This window comes from Rhamphochromis sp. 'chilingali', assembly GCF_963969265.1.
Source record: "Rhamphochromis sp. 'chilingali' genome assembly, chromosome: 2".
In the NCBI taxonomy this organism is placed as follows: Eukaryota; Metazoa; Chordata; class Actinopteri; order Cichliformes; family Cichlidae; genus Rhamphochromis; species Rhamphochromis sp. 'chilingali'.
The window spans coordinates 4,324,998-4,348,317 of NC_137930.1; the positions used below are offsets into that span (position 1 = coordinate 4,324,998).

Consider the following 23,320-nt stretch of genomic DNA (forward strand, 5'->3'; position numbering starts at 1 on the left):
AGCCTCGGTGGGAAAAAGTAAACAAAGCTGGGGCATAGAAGCAGAACCGAGTCGTATGTGTGGAGGGACAGTAACTGTGTGTATATGTAAGCATTTAAACACTGCAGAGAGTAGAATTAACAGTAACAGTATTGTAGAAATTCATTTCACCGAAACAATAACGCGGCGCACAGTGTGACGCATGCACCAGTTTATTGTATTTCCAGACTTGCTTTCGGCACAATTTACAGTGCACGCTACTCTGTTTTTTGTCAGACTTGAAATAGCCGAAATACCTTCACACTACGGAACTTCTATGGCTCTTCCGTTCGACAATCTCTCCGGCATTGGAACCATCATCTGTTTTCTCTTCGGTCACGCTCGGTTGATTTTTCTAGTCGGCACACTCATTTCCTCCATTACGCGCTGGCTCCATTACCCGCTGGCTGCTTCCCAAACAAACACACGTGCGGCTTGGCACTTGTGCTGTACGTAACAAGTTACGCGACGTGACGCTGCGGCTGTGATTGGTTCGGCTCTGCGCTACTTGATTTGGATTGGCTGACCTTTTTTTTTTTTAAGAGGACAAGAGCGGCGAGGTCTATCGCGATAGCTTAATTTCTCTATCGAGTAAAAGTTATATTGCGATACATATCGTTATCGTTATATCGCCCAGCTCTACCATTTACTAATAAAAATAAATGTGTATTCTCAGATGCTTCATTTTTTACAGTGGTGTACACAGTCAGGCTCCATGCAGAGGAACAAATATCTTTGTGAAGGCAAAGCTCTGGATTTACTGATTATCTTCCTACTCTTTACAGCCACGAGCTGTGGGTAAAGACTAAAAGGATGAGACAGAGGACACAAGCAGCTGAAATGAGTTTCCTCTGAAGGGTGTCTGGTACTCAGTATGACAAGGTACACAAAGGCAAGATATCCATATTTTTAACTGGACTTGAAAAGAATGTGGGGCAGCACGGTGGTTAGCACTGTTGCGTCACAGCAAGAAGGTCCTGAGTTCAATTCCACCATCAGGCCGGGGTCTTTCTGTGTGGAGTTTGCATGTTCTCCCCGTGTTTGCGTGGGTTCTCTCCGGGTACTCCGGCTTCCTCCCACCGTCCAAAGACATGCAGCTTGTGGGGATAGGTTAATTGGATAATTCAAATTGCCACTAGGTGTGAATGTGAGTGTGAATGGTTGTCTGTCCCTATGTGTTAGCCCTGCGACAGACTGGCGACCTGTCCAGGGTGTACCCCGCCTTTCGCCCTATGACAGCTGAGATGGGCTCCAGCGCCCCCGCGACCCTGAAAAGGATAAGCGGAAGCGAATGGATGGATGGATGAAAAGAATGTATTGGTAGATCTCCAGTTAAGTTAATTTCATAGGTGAATAGGTTCGCAAATTAGGGCCTCGTAATGTCCACTGTAATGAATAGTTCTTATGCCCCTTTTGTAAAATGCTTTAAATTATGTACAACCAGAGCCAACAACTGCCTGGAAAGTGAAAATGCATTATAAAGTTAAAAAGCTCATTACTTTTTTTCTACATATTGTTTTATAAAGGCATACAGCTTCCTGAGAATGAAAGAGGGATTTATTTGCAGGACATAAACAGCTGTGGTAAGATGCCCACATTTTCTCAAAGACCAAAGGTGAGGAGATTTATTATTTATCCTAATTTTACTAAAACTATCATCCTACCGTCTATCCATAATGTCAATGTGTTGCTCTGATTAGACATCAGTGCAGCTAGTCAAACCAGGTACCTTCCCTGTTTAACCAGGCCAGTCATTAAAGTCATCAGATGTACATAATTCCAGCCACTGTGATAATCTAAAAGAAAACCTTTCTTACAGAGTTTTATTAACCGTTTTGTTATCTTCATATTGATACACATATATAAAAATACATATACTTTTATTTCTATTAGAACTAAAGATAACATCACAATTTAATATCTCACTGTACTGTAAAGCATTTTTGGGTTCCTTTTCAGCACAAGCTTCCTCTGCTACTGCAAGAGTACAAGGTTAGATTTAAATGACTTTTACTGTAAAAAAAAACAACAACAAAAAAACAAAAAAAGTTTATTCTTAGATTGGTGCACATCTAAGAACATCCCAACATAAAACGCTGCCTCTTGTGGTCAAAGCTGAAATCACATTTCCAGGGGGTAATTACAAAAGGTACCTTTAACAGCGCCAAGTCAACACTCACAACCCCCAAAACCACAGAGAATAACGGGGCTGCACAGAGAGGCCACCAACAGCCTTCCCCAGGGGGGAAACCATCAGACAAAATAAGTCCTAACACTTCAGTCTGTCTCACATCAATCTTTAACACATAACAACCGCACACTAGGTGGACAACACCCCTATCAATCACCATCGGGGTCTGAAATTAAAAGTAAAAAAAGCTTAAAATCACCCAGCAGCAGGTTTGGTAACGTTATCTGGGTTAGCATTTCGCCAAGGCTACCAGAGCTAGCGACAACTGCTGCCGAACAGTTAACAGCTTTAATGTAAAGTCACTCGGTTTAAAAAGTTACTCGGTTACCCATCTGTCCACGCCAGAGTGCCGCTGGGTTTCTGCGGACTGTTATACCAGCAAAGGAGCATTTTTCTTTGATAATTTGACATTTAACCGCTAGCTAATCCGAAACATACGTGGTGTTTTAACTACTCCGTAGAGCACCAACAATCCACCAGTTTTAGCCCAATATTAAATCCCTATAGGTACTCTGATCCAAGTTTATAGTTAATCTGAGTCGGTAATATATTCAGATAAATTCGGCCTGTTAATAGTCCAACTTTTATTTAAATGGTAACCAGTTTCTTTTTTTCTTATCCACGTCTCACTTTTCCAATTTGAAGCATTCAGTTGAGACACAGTTCCTTGCATTCCTGGCACTGTAGCACGCCGAATTGAAAACTAAACTTCAACGACTATGAAAATGTTTTGAGTCCTCTCATGCACTGGGTGTTACATTAAAAACGATACAAAAAATCATAAATTGCTGTAATTTTGCCTGGCGTTTGGCGTGACGTTGTCTGGTTGCTAGCAGCTAGCTTTAGCTCGTTCTGCAGGCACACCCTGCCTCTTTCTCCGGGATTAAAGCTACCATTCCCGCGAATATACCTCTTTCCTGTCCTGGAGACACTCCAACACCGCCAGGTTATTGTTCCAGGAGTGTTTGGGGCAAAGCCGGGTCAGGTCGTCTCTGCACACCGCCTCCTCAGCCAACTTCCAGCCGGTAGAGCGCCTCCGAGACAGCGAGGCCCCGGCGCCTTGGTTCCTCTCATCGACTCCAGGGTTCCCCGCCTCGAGCCCCGGACCTCCAACTGGGTTCTGCATTTTATCGACACCGGCAATAAGTTTGGAAATAGCTTTGTTTTGAGCTTGACTCGGATGTACAAACAAAAAGATGCACATCAAGAGCAGGAGCAGAGGAACACGTATGCAGTCCGCCATCTTCACAGAGCCAGTCAGCCTGCTGCTGCTTTCAGGAGCTGTCGGAAATATGGGCACTGAGGATAAAGTTCCAGACAGATTGTTTTCTTCTAGTGAATAGTTCATAAATATTGAATAAGTCCTCGTGTGTTCATGCTGTGAGTCATCCAGCCATGGAAATGTCTCTTCCTGGCATTCTTTATGATATTAGTTTAGTGTAAAGTTTAATCTTTTATAAAGTTAATTAGTTAAATTAAAACCTGTGAACACTGCGTGTAAACTTGATGTCTAAACATCATACAGTGTGGTTCAGAGCAGTTCAGTTACTACTGTTCCAGTTTAATTGGTGAGATCTGTTTACACCTCCCAGTCCGGATTAAAGCTGCACATTTGGTCATGTTTCCTCTGCCTGGAAGTATGTTATGATTAAAGACCTTTCAGTCACAAGACTGCTGCATTTGTTAAGCTCACAATAACTTATTTGATTTCAAATTCATATCAGCCTGAGAACGGAGATGGATCCAGGCTGTTTTCAGGGGATGCTTTTTATTTCAGGAAAGAACACAGCACGACGTTCTCAGTCACTCTGATGTGTGAACCTGAAACACACATGTAATGGTAAGTTTGGACTTTCAACTGATTCATGTCTTAAAATGAAAGTGTTATATTGGATGTTATGGAAATAAATAATTGTAATTGGTATTTTCATGCAGACTTTTCGAAGTGTGCATTGAAACGGAAACAAAACCTCAGTGTTTCTCAAATATCATTAAATATCATCAGCTGGGCATTTTCAGCCCTCAGGAGTGGTATGGTGGATCTCTTTATTAACAGAACTCTTCTTTTGGCTGCTCCGTTTAAGGGTCACCATATACGATCATCTGCCTCCATTTTACCCTATCCCTGTGCTAAGGATAGCGCGACAAAGCGACTCTGCGGTTTCCTTTAAGGTAAACACATAAAAACATTAACTAATTAGAAATGATAAGCTTAAGCCGGTAATTCAAAAATAATTAAAGAATAATTAAATAATTAGAGTAGGAATTTCAACTAAAATGCTAGTGGCAGAGGTTTTTTTTTTTTAATGTTGTTTTCTTATTACATGCACCTTTAAGAACAGCTGAAAACATGTAAAAAATTATAAGCTGTGTCCAAAGCTGTGGTACTGCACACAAGAAACCACTTAAACTTAAGTGATGTGGCACCCAGGATCAATCAAGCTCTGAGTTCAGACTGGATATTTTTTAATAAGAAAGTTAAGATTTTAGGAATAACACAAGGACAAACAGTAGTCAAACGTGCATTGAAATGATGTTGCATGCATGCCGTTCTTACTGTCTGTGCAATATAAATCAATAAGTCACAGATAAATGAGCGTGGGTTTAGGATGACTGAAAGCAGAATGATGTGGTTGATAAATGTCTGAAGCAGAATGTAGGTGTAGTTCAGTGTACTTTCTTCAAAACAAAGGAACTGTTATATGCAGTGTTGGGTAAGTTACTTTAAATGAGTAACTTAGTTACATTACTAGTTACTTCTATCAAAAGTAACTCAGTTACTTCAAGTTACTCGTTACTTTCAAAGTAACTAGTTACTAGGGAAAGTAACTTTGGTTTTACTCAGAATTCTCTTGTTAATGTGTTGCTTCCATAGCTTTGCCAGTCTTCTAGCTTGCTTACTTGCCACAGTGCACTGTGCCACCTACCAATAGAAAAAAAAAAATAATGTGGATATTTCCACGAGAGAAATCCCACGCCTGGACCGTCGTTGACCACCGCCATGATTCTAGCCTACGTCACAGCGTCATGTGCTCTTTTTTACATCCAACACAAAAACTGCAGTCGTGGTGCTTTCGATTGTACTCAGAACTCAGAAATTCTGCCTTCTGAATAGGAAGATGTAGGCAACACCAGACTGCAGATGAGCTGCATACAGAGCTGGACTGGGACAGAAAATTGGCCCGGACATTTTGACTAGAGACCGGCCCACCATTATAGGAAAAATCATAAAGCCTTTGAATGAAAACAAACACTGTTGTGACAGTGATGTTCATTGTTCTGATGGTATATATGCATCAATCTATCAATCGTTTGTAAGATTCAGATAATTATTTTTTAAAAGTGAGACATTTTAAATGAGAATAAGAAAGAAAAGTATTTCTTTGTGCCCCCCTTTCCCTGTTAATGCCCTACATGGACCCCTGGCAACACTTTGCTAGACCCGCCCCTGCACAGTTACCAGCTGTCAGCTGCTTAGAAAAGGATCCTGGTGTTATTTGTCTCTCAGAAACAGTTCATAACTTCCCTTCAACTCATTCATGTCACCTAAAAGGTAAACCTGTTTCTCCATCACCTGCCCATCTCTGATGATTCAGTAAGGACATCTCCTGGTTTCATCTTCATGTTTCACTCTCATCACATATTCAAACCGATATCATGACCAGCAGGTTTACAGCTGTGGCTCCAGCAAACATCAGCTGATACTAGAAATTAATATTAAATATATTCTAACAGCAGCTTATTAAACTTAAACGTGCTGCTGTTGTTTACCGCGACATCCGCTGGTTTCCTCTTTCTGGCGCAAAGTGGGTGATAAACAAACAAGAGAGAAAAGCCGATCAGCTGATCATTGATCAGTTTCATGATTGAAGTAGAAACAGGAGAGGGAGGGGAGAGAATGAGAGAAGAAGAGGCAGCTGTGCAGCAAAGACACAGAATAACTGCAGCTTTGTGTCTTTTTCATTGTAGCTGAATTACGGGACAAACTGTTCCTTTTCAGCTCAATAGGAATGCATAATATTTTCTCTGAATACCAGACGATTCTGTTTTTTACAGGACGGTTGGAAACTCTAATAATTAACCTTATGAACAAAATAAAGTTCAACATCAGTAACATCATAGCACCCACCCAGCTGTATAGAAACTCCGTCATGCTAGCTAGTATGCAGTACGGAAAAGTCAGCATAATGAAAATAAATTCCACCTAAACTTGGTTTATATCTGACCCAGAGAGACTGCAGGTCATAACTTCTTACCTGAAGTTCAGTTCACACTTGGACCGGCGACTCTCCTCTTGCCTCCCCTTTCCCTCCTCCACTACTTGTGGCTAATCTGTGGAAGCTCCACGATAGTCGTGTGGTGACTATCGCGGTAATCCCAGTAACGACTAACGCGTTCCTAATTTTGGCATAACAACTAGTTACCGTGCTCGTTACCACAATAATAACGTAGTTACTGTAACACATTACTTAATAATGGTTAGTCCCAACACTGGTTATATGTAGCCAGTTTTTTACAGTTTGCAAGACTTTTGGTTCAAAACTGACAAATTATGTATATTGTCATAGTTTTGAAGTGGCCAGTTTTTTTTTAAACAATAAAAAAAAACAGAAAGAAAAATCCCTTAAGAGAGGAGCGTTTGTCGGAGTTTTTTTTTTTTTTTTCCCCCAACAAAAAGCTTTTAAGAAGATAAGATGTACGAGCAGTCCATGAAGGCAGCATCTAGCTGATTTGCTCAGCTGGCAGAAAAACTGAAAGTTTCTAGACTGAACCATCCCACAGTGACAGGCCACAGAGTTCTAGTCAGCACATTAATCTCATGTAGGAGGCTCTAACAACTGATCTGGTGGTCAGTCTCCATCGTAAGCGCCATAGTCACGCTGAGAGACCAAATGTCAAAGAGCAGGGAAACAGTAGAAACTACCAACACCTATTCACAGGTCAATTTTACACTCAAAGTCTCACAATCTGAAACTAAATCTAGTTTCTGTTCAGCATCCATCTTTGATCCTCAGCATAAATCAGTCTAGATCATAATTTTAGCTGATCTGTTCTCTGATAATCCAATGGAGAAGAAATTTTTCTACAGCTGATAATCCCTTGAGATTATTTGGGGGGAAAAAAATAAAAATACTACATATGAACACACGTTAAAAAAATAAATGAATTACACAGCAGTTTAAATCCAACATTTTGACTTTATTTAAAAATAACACATTTTTATTATTAACTTTTGAAGGCGTACACAAACAACTGGTGGCAAATATACATATATACAACTTCCTTTAAAAAGACAAAGAAAGTAAACTTTTAAACGACAGCAGATTACTTTGGCACTTTGTGATCCGTGTCAGAGGGCTAAATAAAATCTGACTCCGATAACGAGCCACAGAGATGGACAGAGTTTGACAGAAATGAAAACCTGAAATTTTTAAAAGGCGGACAAAAAAAGAAAAGAAAAGGGGGGCTTATGTTGAATTTTTGGGGAAACTCTGAAAATCTGATAAATTTAGCATCAAGTGTTGGAAAGTCCTGCTTGAACTAACCGAACTCACTTTCATGACAAAGATAGACAAGTTTGGCCTACATTCATGTTTTCTTTCACACACAGACATTATTAATCTGATCTTTGGCTCCTGAAATCACACTCATATGTTGAACAGAAATGATCCGCCTGCGTAATTTGAATCACTTCAAAAAGAAGAAGCGATGAGTGTGAAACGCTTCCTCAGTCCGATCACTCGCGGTAACCTGTTCAGCGGTGTAAACGCACAGGTAAAAGTTTAGCAGCATTACATTTCCCACAGTTCCTCACAGATGGCGTCCTTTCCTCGTGGGACTGAGGTTTGTCTCTTGGTTTTCTGCTCTTGTCGCATTCACCCACTCCTCCCACTTCACTCCCACTTGTAGAGCTTCAGCATTTTCTCCGTAAGCGATGCCAAAAAGTGCTCGCCGTTCACAGAAAACGGGCTGATGTCCAGCACCGGGAGGTCGGCTGGAAGCTTCTGGCGCAGACCGCCGCTGCTGGCGTCCCACACCTGAGGAGGAAAAGGAGAACGAGATGACAAATCAGACAGAAGGAAACATTTAAGCTTCAAGCTTAATATTCAAGAAAAAAATAAGAATATTAATACAATTTTAAAATCTAAAGACAACATCAGAACACCTTTGGCAAAGTCAAAACTGGAAACTGACTCATCAGAAATGATCATATATAAAGTTTAAAAAGAAACATTCAAGAAAAAAAATTATCTAAACTATCAAATAAGCAAGTCTCAGTAAGTGTGACTGTGAGTCATTAAGTAAATAATTAATTGTGTAAGTAGGTCAGTAACTAAATATGCAAGCACATAAGTAAGGTGTTAAGTGAGTGAGTGATTAGCTAAGGCCTCAGTGTCAGTCAGAGACGCTGTGGCAACCTCTGGCCTGTGGAGGTGAAATGGGATCTAAAGAAGGCGTTGCACCAAAAACCACCTTTGTGATTTCTTTAGTTCTTAGCAGGTTGTTGTGAACACCCACAGTTTGCACACCTTTACCAAGCAATTAAAATAACTGTGCTCAAAATACGAGCACAATTAAAAAGAATTTGGGCTAATATTTCATAAAAATAAAAATTACATTTAAAAATTATTCAATCAAAAAAAAAAATCTGGGTTAAAAGAGAATCACTGATTTTCCTTAATTTTTAAGGAATATTTAACCCTTTAAGACCTACCATAGAACCAAGTCCGCCAGAGCTTATATTATATTTTTACATGCTGTGGAGCCATTTTTGGGAGCATTTCAAGTTGCTATACAATCATTACAGCCTAAATTTTAATAATATGTATGCATTAAGTGTATTACATAAATTGCAATAAAGTGCAATAAACTACAAAAAATTGAAAATCGTTTTTGTTTTTTTAACATATATTTCTACTTAGAGAAATTTAAGAGGCTTATCCCTCAAAACTGTAAATACAAAAAAGTTGCACAAAATAGTTTCCCACCACAGGAAATTTATTTTAAGTGTCTTCATAGTTTTATTTTTGAAATACACCAATTTGTATATACTGCAGGAAAAACAAATATAAATATTATAATGCATATTTGCAAAAAAAACAGCATATGCATCAAAATAAACTATTTCCAGCAGTGCAATTTGAGTCCTAAGCATCCCAGAAACGACACAGAAAGTCATAAAGTCAAACATAACTTTTAAAAACACCAGTGTAGGCTCACAAGGCCCTGATGGTAAAAAAAAACAACAAAAAAACAAAACTACATTTCCGCGAAAATGACGTCACTTCCGGTTTCGGGCAGGTCATGGCGGACATGCAATAGTTCACGCTGACGTCTATTCTAACGTAGGAATACGTTCTTATGAACAGCTGATCCGATCAGCAAAGCATCTGGAATATTATGTTTTTGTTGCTGCAAGTGCTTTTTATGCAGTTTTTGCAAAGCTTTATGTGGAAGGAAATCGTGACCTAGGACAAGCTGATGGCATAAGATGTAAGTACAACTCCTCCGGTTTCATATGCAAAAAAAAAATGATTGCGCTAGCTTACGCGGTTGCAGAGCTACCAGGATTTAAAAATAGTTACGCAAAACGGAGCGTGCTGCTCCGACCGGCTTTAAAGGGTTAAAGAACATAAACTCTCGGACACTTGATGTTACTAAATATTACAAAATGTAATTGGGAATTGAATAATTATTACATTTAATAAATAAAACCATTTAATATATTTCTTTAATTTAATACATTTATTTATTTTAATACATCATTTAATACATGTAATTATTAAATTATATTTAAAATAATTGAAATTACACAAAAAAAACCAACAAAAATGATATGGTATTTATATTTATACATTTCAATTAATTTAGAATGCAAAAATAATTTAACGAAGCAAACCACAAATATTTTATATAAAACAAATATGAATAAAAAATACTAAATTCATTCAAATAAAAGCTGATCATTTATCAAAATATAAAATAATAATTTGCTCTTTCAAATAACAGACAAATGTAAAAGGACTGACCATAGTGGAGTTGGAGGCCTCGTCCCCGGCGCAGACCAGCGTCCCGCCTCCGTCCGGACTCCTGAAGACGGCGTTCTTGGTGAGCAGTTTGCAGGACGAGCCGGCATTGAACGTCTGCACCGGCTCGCAGGAACAGCTGGGCAGCTCACTCGACTCCTGCTGAGGGGTTCGAGTCAGCGCCATGAGGACACAGCGCAGAGACGGATTGGAGCGTCCTGCAGGACAGACGATGGTTACTCAAAAGGTGCCATGAGAGGGTGTAAAGTTTAGATCACGTGACACCGCCTCCATCTTTTACCTACATACGTGGTGTTCTATCAGGAACTGAGGGGTCAGGGTCTTACCGGGCCTATAGGTGACGAGACAGTGTCGACTCTCCGTCTCCACCTGGATGTCGGTGCAGCCAGAGGTCTCCAGGGGCAGGACGTGGGGCCTGTAGGTGGCCTCGTTCACCTGCTCCCAGAAACACCCGCCCTCCAGAGAGCCAGCAAGGAGCCCCCCACATGGGAACGAGCTGGACGCTGCCCTCGGGACGTAACACAGAGATGCCACCGGACATCTGGAAACATCACACACCCACAATTCAAAGTTTTTAAGTTGAGTGAATTTGTGAAACTGTGGTTTAATAAAACTTTTGGTCTTGCTCGCTCTGCCTTCGTATGTTTTTTGCGTACCTGGAGCGCAGCGGCACGAGCTCCTGCACGTGCGTGCTGGTGTCTCTCGTGTCGTAGATGAGCACAGAGCCGTTGCTCAGGCCGGCGTAGATGTAGTTACTGTTGTCCAAACACCAGCAGCAGCTCCACACTGGTTTACCCGCATTATAGGTCTGAACCACCGTGTTGGTCAGCAGGCTGGAACAAAACAACAACACATTAACTCACAGGCGCGCACGACTCAACCCTCTGTGAGGCTGGAGATGCTGACGTGCTCGTACCTGGTCAGTTTGATAGTGTTGTCCAATGCAGCAGACAGCAGCAGGCTGTCGTTCTGCCTGTTGAAGGACAGACCTCGGATCTGTTTGCTGTGGATGGGAACGTACTGACTCGCCCTCATGTTCACCACACTGACCTTCTTTACCCCGCACCCTGAATGGAGGAAAAGAGGAAAAAGGGGAAGTTGAGTGATTCAAAACACACACACACACACACACACACACACACACACACACACACACACACACACACACACACACACACACACACACACACACACACTAACTCGGGTGATCTATTAGTGGAACTTCTCTCATTATGTGTGCATGTCTAACGCGACTACATTTACACAACTAATGCGGGGTGAAACTGTTCTTCGTGTCTGGTGTGAGCGATAAAGAATCACACTTGTCAAGTGGAAAGAAGGATGTCTCACCGGGCACCAGCGTGGTGTGAGGCGACGGCTGAGAGGCCAGCAGGCAGCTCAAAGGTTCACAGTACGATAAAACCCTGCAGCCTCCGGCCTGAGACACCAGCACCGCTTTGGAGAAGCTGTACTGAGCTGACCTGGAGCCGTCCGCCCTCTGAGACAGGCTCAGGACATGGGAGGAGGACGAGGACGTGGAAGAAAAGAGGTTCCTGCTCGTCTCGGTTATGAGGGCTCTCAGCTCCTGTACGAGGGAGAGAAGGCAGATTATTAGCATCACATTCTTCACTAAACTAAAGCAGAGGGAGACTTACGCACTTTGATTGTGTTTAAACAAAAACACATGAAATACCTGCAGCTCCTGCTGTGCTTGTCCGTATTTGTTGGTGACGACCTGCAGTTTGATTTTGTACTGAGCCGACTCCAGTTCAGCCTTCCTCCTCAGCGACTGCTCCTGCTCCAGAGACCTACAAACACGTTGTTGGGAATCAGTCATGGGACTAACAACCCACAGACTAAATCCACCTAACATGTCACTATATTGTTACTGATCCTGATCTACTGAAATCTAACAAGAACAGCACAAACAAGGACAGCTGAAGCTGGCTTTAGACAATTATTCATAATTTTTGCCATTTTGACAGCAGGCCTGTGAATGCAGACTGGGAAAAAGTGTGCAAGAAAAAACTGAAAGATTCATTCTTTTGCTTTGTCATCGTGACCTAAGTTTCATTTTCAGGCTTGTCAAACAGGCAACTGTGAGCTGGCTGCAGGTTCTGTGATCCGTCACTGTAATTAGATTTTTTTTAACATGATGGTAAAGCAACTTTTCTGCTGATGCCATTAAGAATCCAGTACACCCTCTGCACTGTTCGCTTTGCATGCCACCGCAACATCATCTTACAGTCGCTTGTTTATGCTAGCTGCTAACCTGCAGGTAGGCACTGCAGTGTTCTCCTGAACAACAGGTGTGGCCACTACAGCGCTGATACAGGAAGAGAAGAAGTCAAAATCCGAGTGTTTTCCACAAATTCTCATGTTTTTCAAACTGTTGCAACATCTCTCAATGAACAATCTGTGACTTAATCGAGAGGTGGTCTTACAGCCGAAGTGAAACCATAACAGTGACAGACGTGACATTGTGTTCAGCATCCCAGTTTTGTGGGGGTCGGGTGGAGGAATGACCCAATAAGATAATAACAATAATAATAATAGTGTATACTTTATTGATCCCGTGGGGAAATTACTTTCTCTGCATTTGACCCAGTCACTCAGTGAAGCAGTGGGCAGCCACTAAGCAGGCGCCCGGGGAGCAGTGTGTAGGGATGGTACCGTGCTCAGGGGTACCTCAGAGTAGCTCAGTGGATTTGAACCCCCGACCTTCCGATCATGGGGCGACCACTCTACCTAGAGATCTTTTAGAGTCCCTGTTTGCAGATTACAGATTCTTTCATTTGATCTATCAGTGTCCAATGTAAGACATTATCCTTTTAAATATTAATACATATAGAATTTACTTGCACCTGCAGGTATGGAGTGAGACAGCTGTTGTCAATTTCAAGTGATGATTCTTTAATGGTTTATCTTTCATTTCTTAAGCAAATATTTAACAATTTATAAACAGAGTTCACTTAGGATTCGTCCCGCTGGAGGAGAGCAGCGTTCCTCGTTAGCACAGCTAAACGGATATGGTGCAGAGAGCAGAGAAGGCGATCACTCACTTCTTTAAGCTCTCTTGCTCCGTGTTGTCAAGCGCTCTCAGTTTTGGAGCATACAGGAGCACGATGTCGGAACGCTTTGCTTTCTTGTTGCACTAAAATCACAAAAAAATAAAAATAAAAACAACCCCCAAATATATTTTAACCTTCAATCTTCCACCGGTGGTCGATGGGATTTTTCTTCCTTCTCACCTGCGGACATTTAGCAGAAGGGCTCTGAGCTTTCAGCCAGCGCTGGATACAGGTGTAACCGAAGAGGTGACCACACCGCAGAGCGGCGAGTCTGTGCTCGCCGGCTGTCGTCCACGCTTCGAAGCAGATGGTGCAGGTGTCACCTTCATTCTCGTCACTGGGAGACAGAACTGCTGAGGACACCTGGAAGCAGGGAGGATCAACAGTTAATGATCGTTTTTGTAAATATCCTAAAAAAACCAAAAACAAACAAACAAACTGGGGACAGCGTTTTATCAGTGAATGCGAGTTCTTTTTAGCCTGTCGATGTGTTTCAAAGGCTCAAAGTAAGGTTACACTGACTTGTTGCACCACCTTGTTGTGGAAAGTGGCATTACAGAAACGCATCAGCACCCACGTGAGGCTTGAGTTGATATATTTTCCACATAATGCATAAATAGTTTTGACATAAATTCTTGACATTATGTCTTCCTTTAATTAATTAATTATTAATATTTAAGCAGAAGTTGGATTTGTAAGACTTTACTGTTGTGGAAGGAAATTTAACACCAACTGCACACTTATCAAAGAACGCATCAGTGACTTGGTGTTGTACGGAGCTGGTCTTCTCCGAGGACAATTTCCAGTCAAGGAATACTGTACAAGACTACACTTGTTACAAAATGATGATGGTAAACATATTTTTCTTGTTTTGTTTTTGATGCAATAAAGAAACCCTGGTTTTTGTGGGTGCTAGAATGAAGACAGTGAGACCACTTTGGAAAACAGCTAAAAGACACAATTTAGCGTAATCCATCCGTGTCATGGTGGTTATAGGTCACTGCAGATGATAACTACAAGTTCACAGAGCTTGTGAACCCAATTAAGAGAGGATGAAGCGAGGGCTGGTACCCCATGGTCGGTGACCAGACCAGGCCCCTCCACCAACTGAGGACCAACTCACTCTGTGTGTGGTAAAGCCAAGCACACTTTAAGAAGACACCAAACATCACAGCAAACATAAGGAAAGCGACTTTTCTTCAGCAGTAACTGCATACTAATGCTGAGATTTTTCTTTTTTTACAACCAAAGAATTTTTTAATAAAGTTATCCTAAAAACAATTTTAAAATATATAAAAAAATAGTTTTACATGTGTAAAAAGCACAAGAAAGCACAAAAGAAAAATGTCTGAAAGCTACCTGAACACCCTGGACTTGAGCTTCTGCCCCCTCGGCTTCTGCCGTGCCACTGGAGTCTGAACGGACATAAAAATCATCATGGACACTCATTGGTTACCTTCATGTATCATAAGCCCAGCTGCAGCTTTATGATAAAGCTTTAATCAGGGTGATTTCTTGAAATGGATTCAGCTGAAACTCACTGGTCGTAGCGGCTTCCTGTGGTTGAGCAGGTTGGACAGTGACGCTGAGGTCAGACCCAGCAGGTGGCACAGGGTCGATGGGCTCTGCAGCAGCAGCCGTGCTCTCTTCTTCACCCTCTGCCTCATCCTCAGACTCACTTATCTCAGTGGCGCTGCCCGACTCTGGCTCTGCTGTGCTGGCAGCCGGCGCTCGCAGCAGGAAGTCTGGAAAGCCTCTAGAAGGCGCTGCAGTCTGGCTCGGATAGTGCACTCTGAGGCCCTGCCTGCACCACAAACACAGGTTTATCACCTTGATGAAGCACACAAAGCACATGTGATGTTTCTTCTGTGCTGTCCAGCTTACCTGACTCTCCTTCGTATTGGCGGCGTAGATGTAGCCCCGCCCACCGCCCTCTGACTAAACGCCCAAGTGGCAGGAAGCCTTGGAGGAGTATAAGCTGCTGCCTGTCCCTCGGCGCTGCCATCATCATCATCGTCATCTACTTCAGTGCTGCTGCCAGAGTCGGACATGACGAGAGCAGCGTTGGCATTCTCAGCATCGCCTGCAGGAGCTGCAACGCCACCCTCTGGCTGCCCAATCCCCTGCAGCTCCACAGGAGAGTCTACCTCCATGGCCTCCATCTGCAGGGTAGCATTATGTGTATCAAAAAGCCAAAAAAACAAGACAGGAAACTACATTATTTTCTGTTCAGCAACTACATGCAGACTAATCGTGGCTGATGTGTAAACTCGTCCAAACGGCTAAGTGTAGGGTAAACGGTATACAGTAGAAACTATATGAATTTGGCCAATGGTAGAGATTTTTACTGTATCGCTGTACCGCGATAGCTCATGTTGATGCGCCTGTTTTGGTTGAAAGCATCGCAGTGGCTGCAAGCTATCATGGAGCTTACAGGTGGGGTGGAGGAGGTGGTGCGCATAAAGAAGACCGGTGCAACGTTGGTCACATGGACCTGGTTTGGGTTTAAGCAGTCAGAGGTTGAGCAGAAAAATATCATTTGCAAATTATGCCGGGCGACAGTAATAGCGAAGAAAGGGAATACAAGTCATTTGTTTTATCACCTCAAAACTAAGCACGTTTTGGAATATGAGGAAAGCCAAAAACTGCGCCTTCCACAAACTTTCAGTTTTTCGATGTTCATGCCTTTTTAATTTCTCATTTATTAAAATTATAAATATATATTTTAACTCAAAAGTACAGTTTTTAAATTTAATGTTGCTGAAACAACAAAATAATTAAAAATAAATAAATCTATCTGATCGAGATAGATTTATCTCATCTTTGGAAAAGAGAGTTTATTACAGAGAAATGGCCCTTTCCAAAATAAAAGCTACACTATACGCTTCTTCTGGGCTATATTCTCAGCAGCATATTAAACATATCAGGTCCCCATAAGGAGAATCCTGTGCTAACGGCTGTCTAAATGACTCGGGTAAAGTTTGTAGCATGTGTGCTTGTTGTTTTTGTCTGCTTGTCTTTGCACTAGGATGATGTCGGAGTAAATGTGCAGTCATATTCGTTGTGCTGTCAACGTTAATCTCGTTAAAATGACATTAACGCCATAACGCCGCAAAACTCCGTTAACGAGTTACCGCGGATCGCCCCATGCATGGGGCTGGACGGCGTCAACACGTTAACAAGCAAACTGCGCTAATGTACTAGTTCCCACCAATTGAGCATTGCATGGCACATCCGACATACTGTTTTACTTTTGTCCATGACGCGCTTACCTTCAGGGTCATGCTTCACATAAAGACCAAGATAGTTCCAAACGCCAGATCTGAATGAGGGTGGGGGAGGTTCAATTTCGGGTAGCATTGAGGCAGTTGCCATGTTGCAACGAGCTTAGCTTCTGTCTTGCTAGCTTGCGCTGCGCTCAGTGGATCTGCACTCGACAGTGCAGCCTAGGCGGAGTAGTCAAACGCAGATCCACTGAGCACTCAACACAGACAGCATCATCAGAAGAAAAGTTGATAAAATAAATAAAAACTTTTGTATTGTTCGATACATATGCATACCGAACCGAAAGCACTGTATCGAACGGTTCAATATCGATATGAGTATCGTTGCACCCCTAATATACATCAGCCCTAGTTTGCGCTGTGTGGCTCATTAAACCCACCGGCTTTAAACAATAATCCTTATTTCCCTTCTGCTTTAGAAGTTTCCACTGGGTGATCCCTGCAAACTTTATTCTTTATAAAACCCTAAAAAGCCAAATTCCACAACAAAACCTTTCACATGTTTAATCTGACTCATCCCTGCACACTGGACAGTAAACAAGCAAATCTCTAGTGCCTCTCGTGCACCTGACCAGGTTGTCCATTGGAAACAGATCACAGCTCGGTTCTCCTCACCCTCAGGTACGTCCCGCTAGTCAAGAGGTACGGTGGCCCCTAGAGACAAAGCACGTACAAACTCCAAAACAAAGCGGAAGTGCTCCAGGACGCTAGGGGCAGTGTTGAGCTTCTCTCTGAGCAAAGCACACTGACTGTTAGCTAACGTCAGATTTGACTCCACCATAAACCAAGTGTTCATAGTAATTAAAAACATATCAAACAAACAACAGTTTGCACATTACCTTTCTTATAAAGCGTGGTTGTTCTATTCTTGCAGGTGTTTTCTGCCGGTATCCAACTCCAAGCGTTTGCAACAAACTTGCACTTTATTTTACAAATCGAGCTCAACACTGTCCCTAGCGTTCTGGAGCACTTCCGTTGTGTTTTGGAGTTTGCGCGTGCTTTTTGGAGTTTGTATGTGCTTTGTCTATGGGGGCCACTTTAAAGAGGCACAGAAAAAGAAGGAAAGAATTAATTAAAAAAAAAACAAAAAAAAAAAAACACAGAGGCTGCCTGCGATAACTTGGAATGAGGAGATCTCAACTACAGAGACTGTCAAGTTTTATCCAAACAAGGAAGGGGGGGGTAACAAATGTCCTGCTTAAAACAAAGAATATAGCCTTCAGCAGGGAGAACGTATGAACAAGTCAAAGGGAAGTGAAAACAAATGCATGCCAACAGAAACTACAGAAAGAATATGGAGTGGAAGCAGCACATCATGAGTGAAGTCTGGAGTGGAGAGGCTACCCAGGAGTAGTGGTGTGAGCCAAACCAAATCTGTGAACCAATTCTGCTCTTTAACAGCTTAAAACCTGTGGCTGCAGCTCCCTCCTTCCCCACACTGAGCCTTCCTCCCATACACCTTCAACCCTCCCCCATTTTTGCCCCTCCTCACAGGCTCACTGTGTTTTCCGAATTTTACAACTCCTCCCCCCATCTGTCACCACACTGCTGACCAGATGCAGAGTCAGATGGGGCCAGTAGTCCTCAGAGCTTGCGCTACCCAGTTATGTGGTTCCATTGCATCTTCGGACAAGCCCGAATATGGAAAAGGTCCCCATGCAGTGGAAGAGGTCACAGAGGTCACATACCTTGTGGCTTTGCCCAAGACAGACCTGTGGCACTATCAGCACAAATCAGCTCAGGTCCATGATCAGCCCGTTTATGACCCCCTTCAGCCAGTCTCTACCTGCTCAACTATCTCTACACCCACCTGGACAAGCTAACAAGCACAGTTCAAGAAAAAAAAAGTTTGTTTTTTTAAATAATATTTTTTAACTTCTCCAGTGACTTTAACACCATCTGTCCAACTCTACTAGGCGATAAGCTTAGATGAGGGAGATGGACACATACAGTATGTGAGAGACAGTGTGGTCAGCAATAGAGCAGGGTGATATGGCCAAAAATATTTATCACGATATATATTTGAAAATTTGCGATAACGATATAACCGACGATATAATTGATGCGAGACAAAATACAACTCCACAACATTACTAGCGCAAAAAGACAACCTTCCATTTATTTTCACTTAAACAAGAAGCTGGTTTTTATGTACATTAAAGCTTTATAAAAATGTAACAGTGCAAATGCAAATTCCTTGCTGAAAGTTTAACCAAAAGGCATTTCCAGTAGAAATGGGCTGACATATCCTGAGCATAACCATGTATAATATGGTTATATGGTTAAAAAGAGGTCCTTTGCAACATTAAACTGCAGTGTGCAGTACGCATTTTTCGGACCATAAGGTGCACGGGATTATAAGGCACATTAAAGGAAACAAAGCAGTCAGATAAATCAAACTTTATTAAACTCATTCTTCTTGCTTCCTCCACTTCTGTACCATTGATTCATTAATGTTGAATTCTCTGCAGCTGCTCTATTCCCATGTTGTTGCAGTATATTAATGACTAACCTCGTATTGTGGATGGATTATCTCAGTTGTTCTCCTGACTGAAGTTTGGTCCTTTTACAGCATCCTGCCATGCGATTGCATTTGTCTCTAACCATGAGGAACCTTCACGTTAACTTTTATAAGTGGAAAAGTGTTAGTGTTCGTCCTCCAGCTTCACTGTTTATGTTATGCTAACATAGCTGTGTCGCTAGCGATCACGTAGCACATCATTATATACCAGCTAGCCCAACTTCAGTAACCCTACAAACGTCACTGCTGTTTAGTTTCCTGTCTTCATTTATGTTGGAAGTGGTAGCAGAGCTGTACGTTTGGTTTTTTTCAGAAATCTCTCAGTCAGAACATGCAATATCATGCTTAGGTAACTAGCGAAACTAGCGAGCTAACTTCCGCTAGCTTCCTGCTAACTTCTAACTCCGTTAAATGTAATAACTTTTGTTTTCATGGATGCCTGGAAGTTAAACTTTATAGTTACACCTGGTAAAGCAGCAATGCTGATCGTTTTATTAAAGATGAAAGAATTTAGACAGTTTTTAACTCTAAGTGATGCTGCAGTGTTGTTTGACCTGAAGCATACGGAGTTTAGGACCCAGATTACTCCCAGATTTAAGAGCATCTTAGTCCGACAAATATGACAATAACAACGGCCGCTTGCATGTTCTGCAAAAAAATGTGCTTTGTTGTGTATCTGACGGACAAACACCAAACCAGTTCCACATCACTGAGGTTGCACCATTTTTACAAACCAATTCTGGTTCATCTGTTTCACTCAACAATCGGCCATGTGCGTATGAAAACAAAGGCACTGCGCATGCGCGTTTTACTCCCATTCTATCGCGATATTTCATTTTCCTATCGTTGCCTAACATTATACCGGTATTACCGTGAACGGTATAATATGGCCCAGCCCTAGTCAGCAACCCTGGTCCCTGCAGGGACCAGCGCCTCTCCACCACAGACTTCAGCTACTGCACAGAGACCTGCCACCTTCAGAAATTGTCTGATTATTCTGCAGCAGTGGGATGTAACAGAAAGAGTGATGAGGAAGACTACAAGACTGTGGTGGGAAACTTAGGTAACGCAAAAAGATCTATCTGCATCCTAACCTGGCAAAAACTTAAAGTCGGTTGTGGACATGAGGAGGATTGGAACAACGCGTTAGGTCTGATTTTAAAAGCATCACTAAGCTAAAATATGGATAACCTACAGTTAAAGCAGTCATTATCAACAAACAGCTGAAAAACCATTCCTGAAAAGTCTCTACCATGTCGTTCCAGCGGATACTCTTCGCTGCGCTCCCCGGGAGACGCAGGCGCCTTCTTCGGTTGAGCCCCGAACTAAAGCCCGAGGTCATAGAGGCCTCGGAGCAAGAAAACCGCCAACAGTCACTGCTATTCAAACTCCACTCAGCTTCACCTTGACTGTTACTTATCGGCACAAGAGCAACGTTTTACAATCTGGAGAGAACACCTGTTGTTTTCTGTGATTTCCGTTTTACCTCCAGATAACCACGGAGCTAAAGTTAGCTAGCATTGGAGTGGAGCGATTCAGTAAAAACGCTTTAATGTAAATTTACTCTTATGCTTAGTGCTTAAACATATTGGCGTATTACCAAAGGTAATGGTAACCATTGTACGTACACAAAAAAGAAAAGTAAACGTTAGTAGGCTCGTTATTAGCGCTGTTAGCCAGCTTGGCTGTGCTGTGCTCGGGTAGTCGTCGCGGCGCGGTTAGGATCGAACCCTACCTACCTGTGAGGGTTTAACAGCTGCCGATCCCGGTCTCAACTTCCACAGTAGTTAGCAACATGGCAGAAGCAAGTCGAAGAAGCAAATCTAGAGGGTCCAGCTGCTGTGTTGACGAGTTACTACTTCTTCTCACAGCGGTTAATGCAGTCAGGCAAACCCGCCTTCAGAGCTCGAATCTCCCGGCGCCAGTCCGCTCCGCCCGCTCCAGCCTGCCGCGACGTCACTGCCGAAGATCGTTTGTAAATAAGACGATTATCTTCCGGTCAACAGAGGATCGTCGATGTGTGATTTCAGAGTATCAAATTTTATCCTTCTGACCTGAAATTGTTTTCCAAATTTAAATGAAAATAGAAAATAAAAAAGCAAAAGATAACGAAACGCTGTATTATATTATTATGTGGAAAAATTTTGCATTTAAAAGTAGTAATAGGAAAGTTTCGGCTTCTTCACCTGCACACGTGCGTCAGCGTGTGGAATCAGCGATTCAGTGGTTATACTAATGTAGTAAGAAAAGCAAAATGAAAATATAAAACGAAGATCGTTTCTAACTTATTTATAAAAAATAATAAATTATGGATTTGAACATTCCATGTTCAATGTTCAGAATGCTCAAAGTGGATGACTAAAGGCATTTCTCTCAGTCAGTCTCCTGCTGGTGTTCAGGAAAAAAAGCACCTAATACATAGTTTCACCTCTCATCCCAGAAGCTTCTTCAGTTCTAAGGTCAAATGGTGGAGAGAGACATGGACCCCCTGATGGTCTGTTTACCTAATCACATGAGCCAAGGTGTGAAAATGTGTGTAGGTCACAATCAGCCAAGGTTTTGGGGGAAACCTGCTGTGTGACCTAGATCCACCCGATCATGTGATTTCCTGAGGTCAAAAGGCTCAGAATGTGAGTGGCACCTGGGAAGGCATCTCAAAACTGGATTGTAGATGGCAGACAGTTGGTGTGGTAAACCACCATCTCTGTCCAAAGATTGTGTTCACAGTGGACATAGATGGCTTCTTTCACTCCTCTTTCATACCATCTGTCTTCTTTGTCCAAATAGGAGTCCCCAATCCCAGTCTACAAGGGCCAGTGTCCCTGCAGGTTTTAGATGTGTCCCACCACAGCTGATTTAAATGGATAAATTACCTTCTCAACATGTCTTGCAGTTCTCCAGAGGCCTGGTAATGAGCTAATCATGTGATTCAGGTGTATTGACCCAGGGTGAGAGCTAAAACCTGCAGGGACATCGGCCCTCGTGGACTGGGATTGGGGACCCCTGCTCTACAACGTGGTCTCTGCAGATAACCACACATCTTAAAACATCTTTATCTTATCTTATGTGTGTAATGAAACTGCATTAAAGGACTCCATTCAAAAGCTCTGCTCATCAAGGTCCTTAGTATTCATTGTTTTTGTCTGTTACATCGGTAAGACAAAGAATGTTTTCAACCCCCGTTATGTGAATCAAGCTGAACCTGTTGTTTACTACAAGCCACACCTCAGTGTGGGGGAAACCCTGGTCCCATTTTTCAGCAAGCAGCCCAGGTCTTTTATAAATATATTTATAAAAACATACTATAACTATAAACTTTAACAATACTCTTGAAAGGGTAGGGCAAAATGCAACTCCATAAAATCAGAACATAATGTCTTTGAAACACAGATGACAATAAGATAAACAATCATCTCGCTGTATTACTACAGTATCGGCAGCAGGGGAGTGTGTGAAGGAATATTTTCAAATATCTCGGTGACTCAAAAGCCCCGAGGCAACACAGGGTTTTAATTCTCATTTGTTTTTACATCAACAAGAAAAAGAATGTGAAGTTTTCACCCCTATTCTGTGAATTAGAGGAACCTCCCTGGATCCTTACAGTTTAAACAGATCTTTCAGGATGTAAGTCATGACTCAGAAGTCAAAAAACAAGGAGTGTGTATTTTTCATGTATCTTCCTTAATTTTCATGTCTTTCCGTAAAGGAAATCATGTCACACACCGAAAAACTTTTGGTCTTTGCAAACAATAGCCCATGTTAGAGAGTGTTCAAAGAGCCAGGAAAGTCATTTTTAAGTTGATGGTATGTGAAACAGAGTCAAATTGTCAAAAAACGGATTAAAAGCATACCACTACTCAGATTTTGAATAAATCCGTGACTTGTTTTGTTTTTGTCTTTTTGGTAGTTATGTTTGGTGCCCGGTACAGCTTTAATAAAAGTATCCATAAGAACATTTTATTCTGCATATGCATACAAATCATTTTTACCAGCCATGAGTAAAATTCATATTTATGTACAATTCAAAGAATCCATTATTAAATGAAACTACATATTCCTCATACACTCAAGTGATATAAAACCTGATGATGACTAGATAGATCTACATTTCTGAAAAGAAAAGAAAAACATCAGGTTGAGTGCAAGATTCTCTGGAGGAAAAAAAAAAAGAAGTAATGTCTTCTGTA

At 41.9% G+C, this 23,320-nt stretch overlaps 2 protein-coding genes and 1 long non-coding RNA gene across 8 annotated transcripts in view; 1 reads left to right on the forward strand and 2 right to left on the reverse strand.

The window, feature by feature from the left end:
• LOC308392034 (Golgi apparatus protein 1-like) overlaps positions 1–3,487 on the reverse strand; it is a 35,102-nt gene extending 31,615 nt beyond the window's left edge. For all 5 annotated transcript variants that reach the window (XR_013970747.1, XM_080874880.1, XM_080874879.1 and 2 more), the window contains exon 1: positions 3,120–3,487. Coding sequence is in view for 4 of the 5 variants with exons in the window: in XM_080874880.1 (XP_080731006.1) it covers positions 3,120–3,452 (333 nt within the window). In the remaining variant the exon portion in view is untranslated. The remainder of the gene's footprint in view (positions 1–3,119) is intronic.
• Positions 3,488–3,623: 136 nt separating this feature from the next.
• LOC308392037 lies at positions 3,624–10,337 on the forward strand. Its single transcript, XR_013970749.1, has 3 exons — positions 3,624–4,049; positions 4,294–4,381; positions 10,220–10,337. It is a non-coding gene; the product is annotated as an uncharacterized lncRNA (long non-coding RNA).
• rfwd3 (ring finger and WD repeat domain 3) lies at positions 7,388–21,095 on the reverse strand. 2 transcript variants are annotated; one of them, XM_080874883.1, is made up of 13 exons: positions 20,873–21,095; positions 15,213–15,490; positions 14,870–15,132; positions 14,688–14,743; positions 13,509–13,691; positions 13,320–13,411; positions 11,951–12,065; positions 11,608–11,842; positions 11,174–11,324; positions 10,914–11,090; positions 10,584–10,798; positions 10,240–10,454; positions 7,388–8,247 (listed from the first exon to the last, which is right to left on the reverse strand). In XM_080874883.1, the coding sequence occupies exons 2-13, from the start codon at positions 15,488–15,490 to the stop codon at positions 8,104–8,106; spliced, it is 2,124 nt and encodes a 707-aa protein (XP_080731009.1). In that variant the 5' UTR covers positions 20,873–21,095; the 3' UTR covers positions 7,388–8,103. The 2 variants fall into 2 exon arrangements, with proteins under 2 accessions (XP_080731009.1, XP_080731010.1); XM_080874884.1 differs by lacking the exon at positions 20,873–21,095 and adding an exon at positions 17,452–17,668.
• Between the last annotated feature and the right edge of the window lie 2,225 nt (positions 21,096–23,320).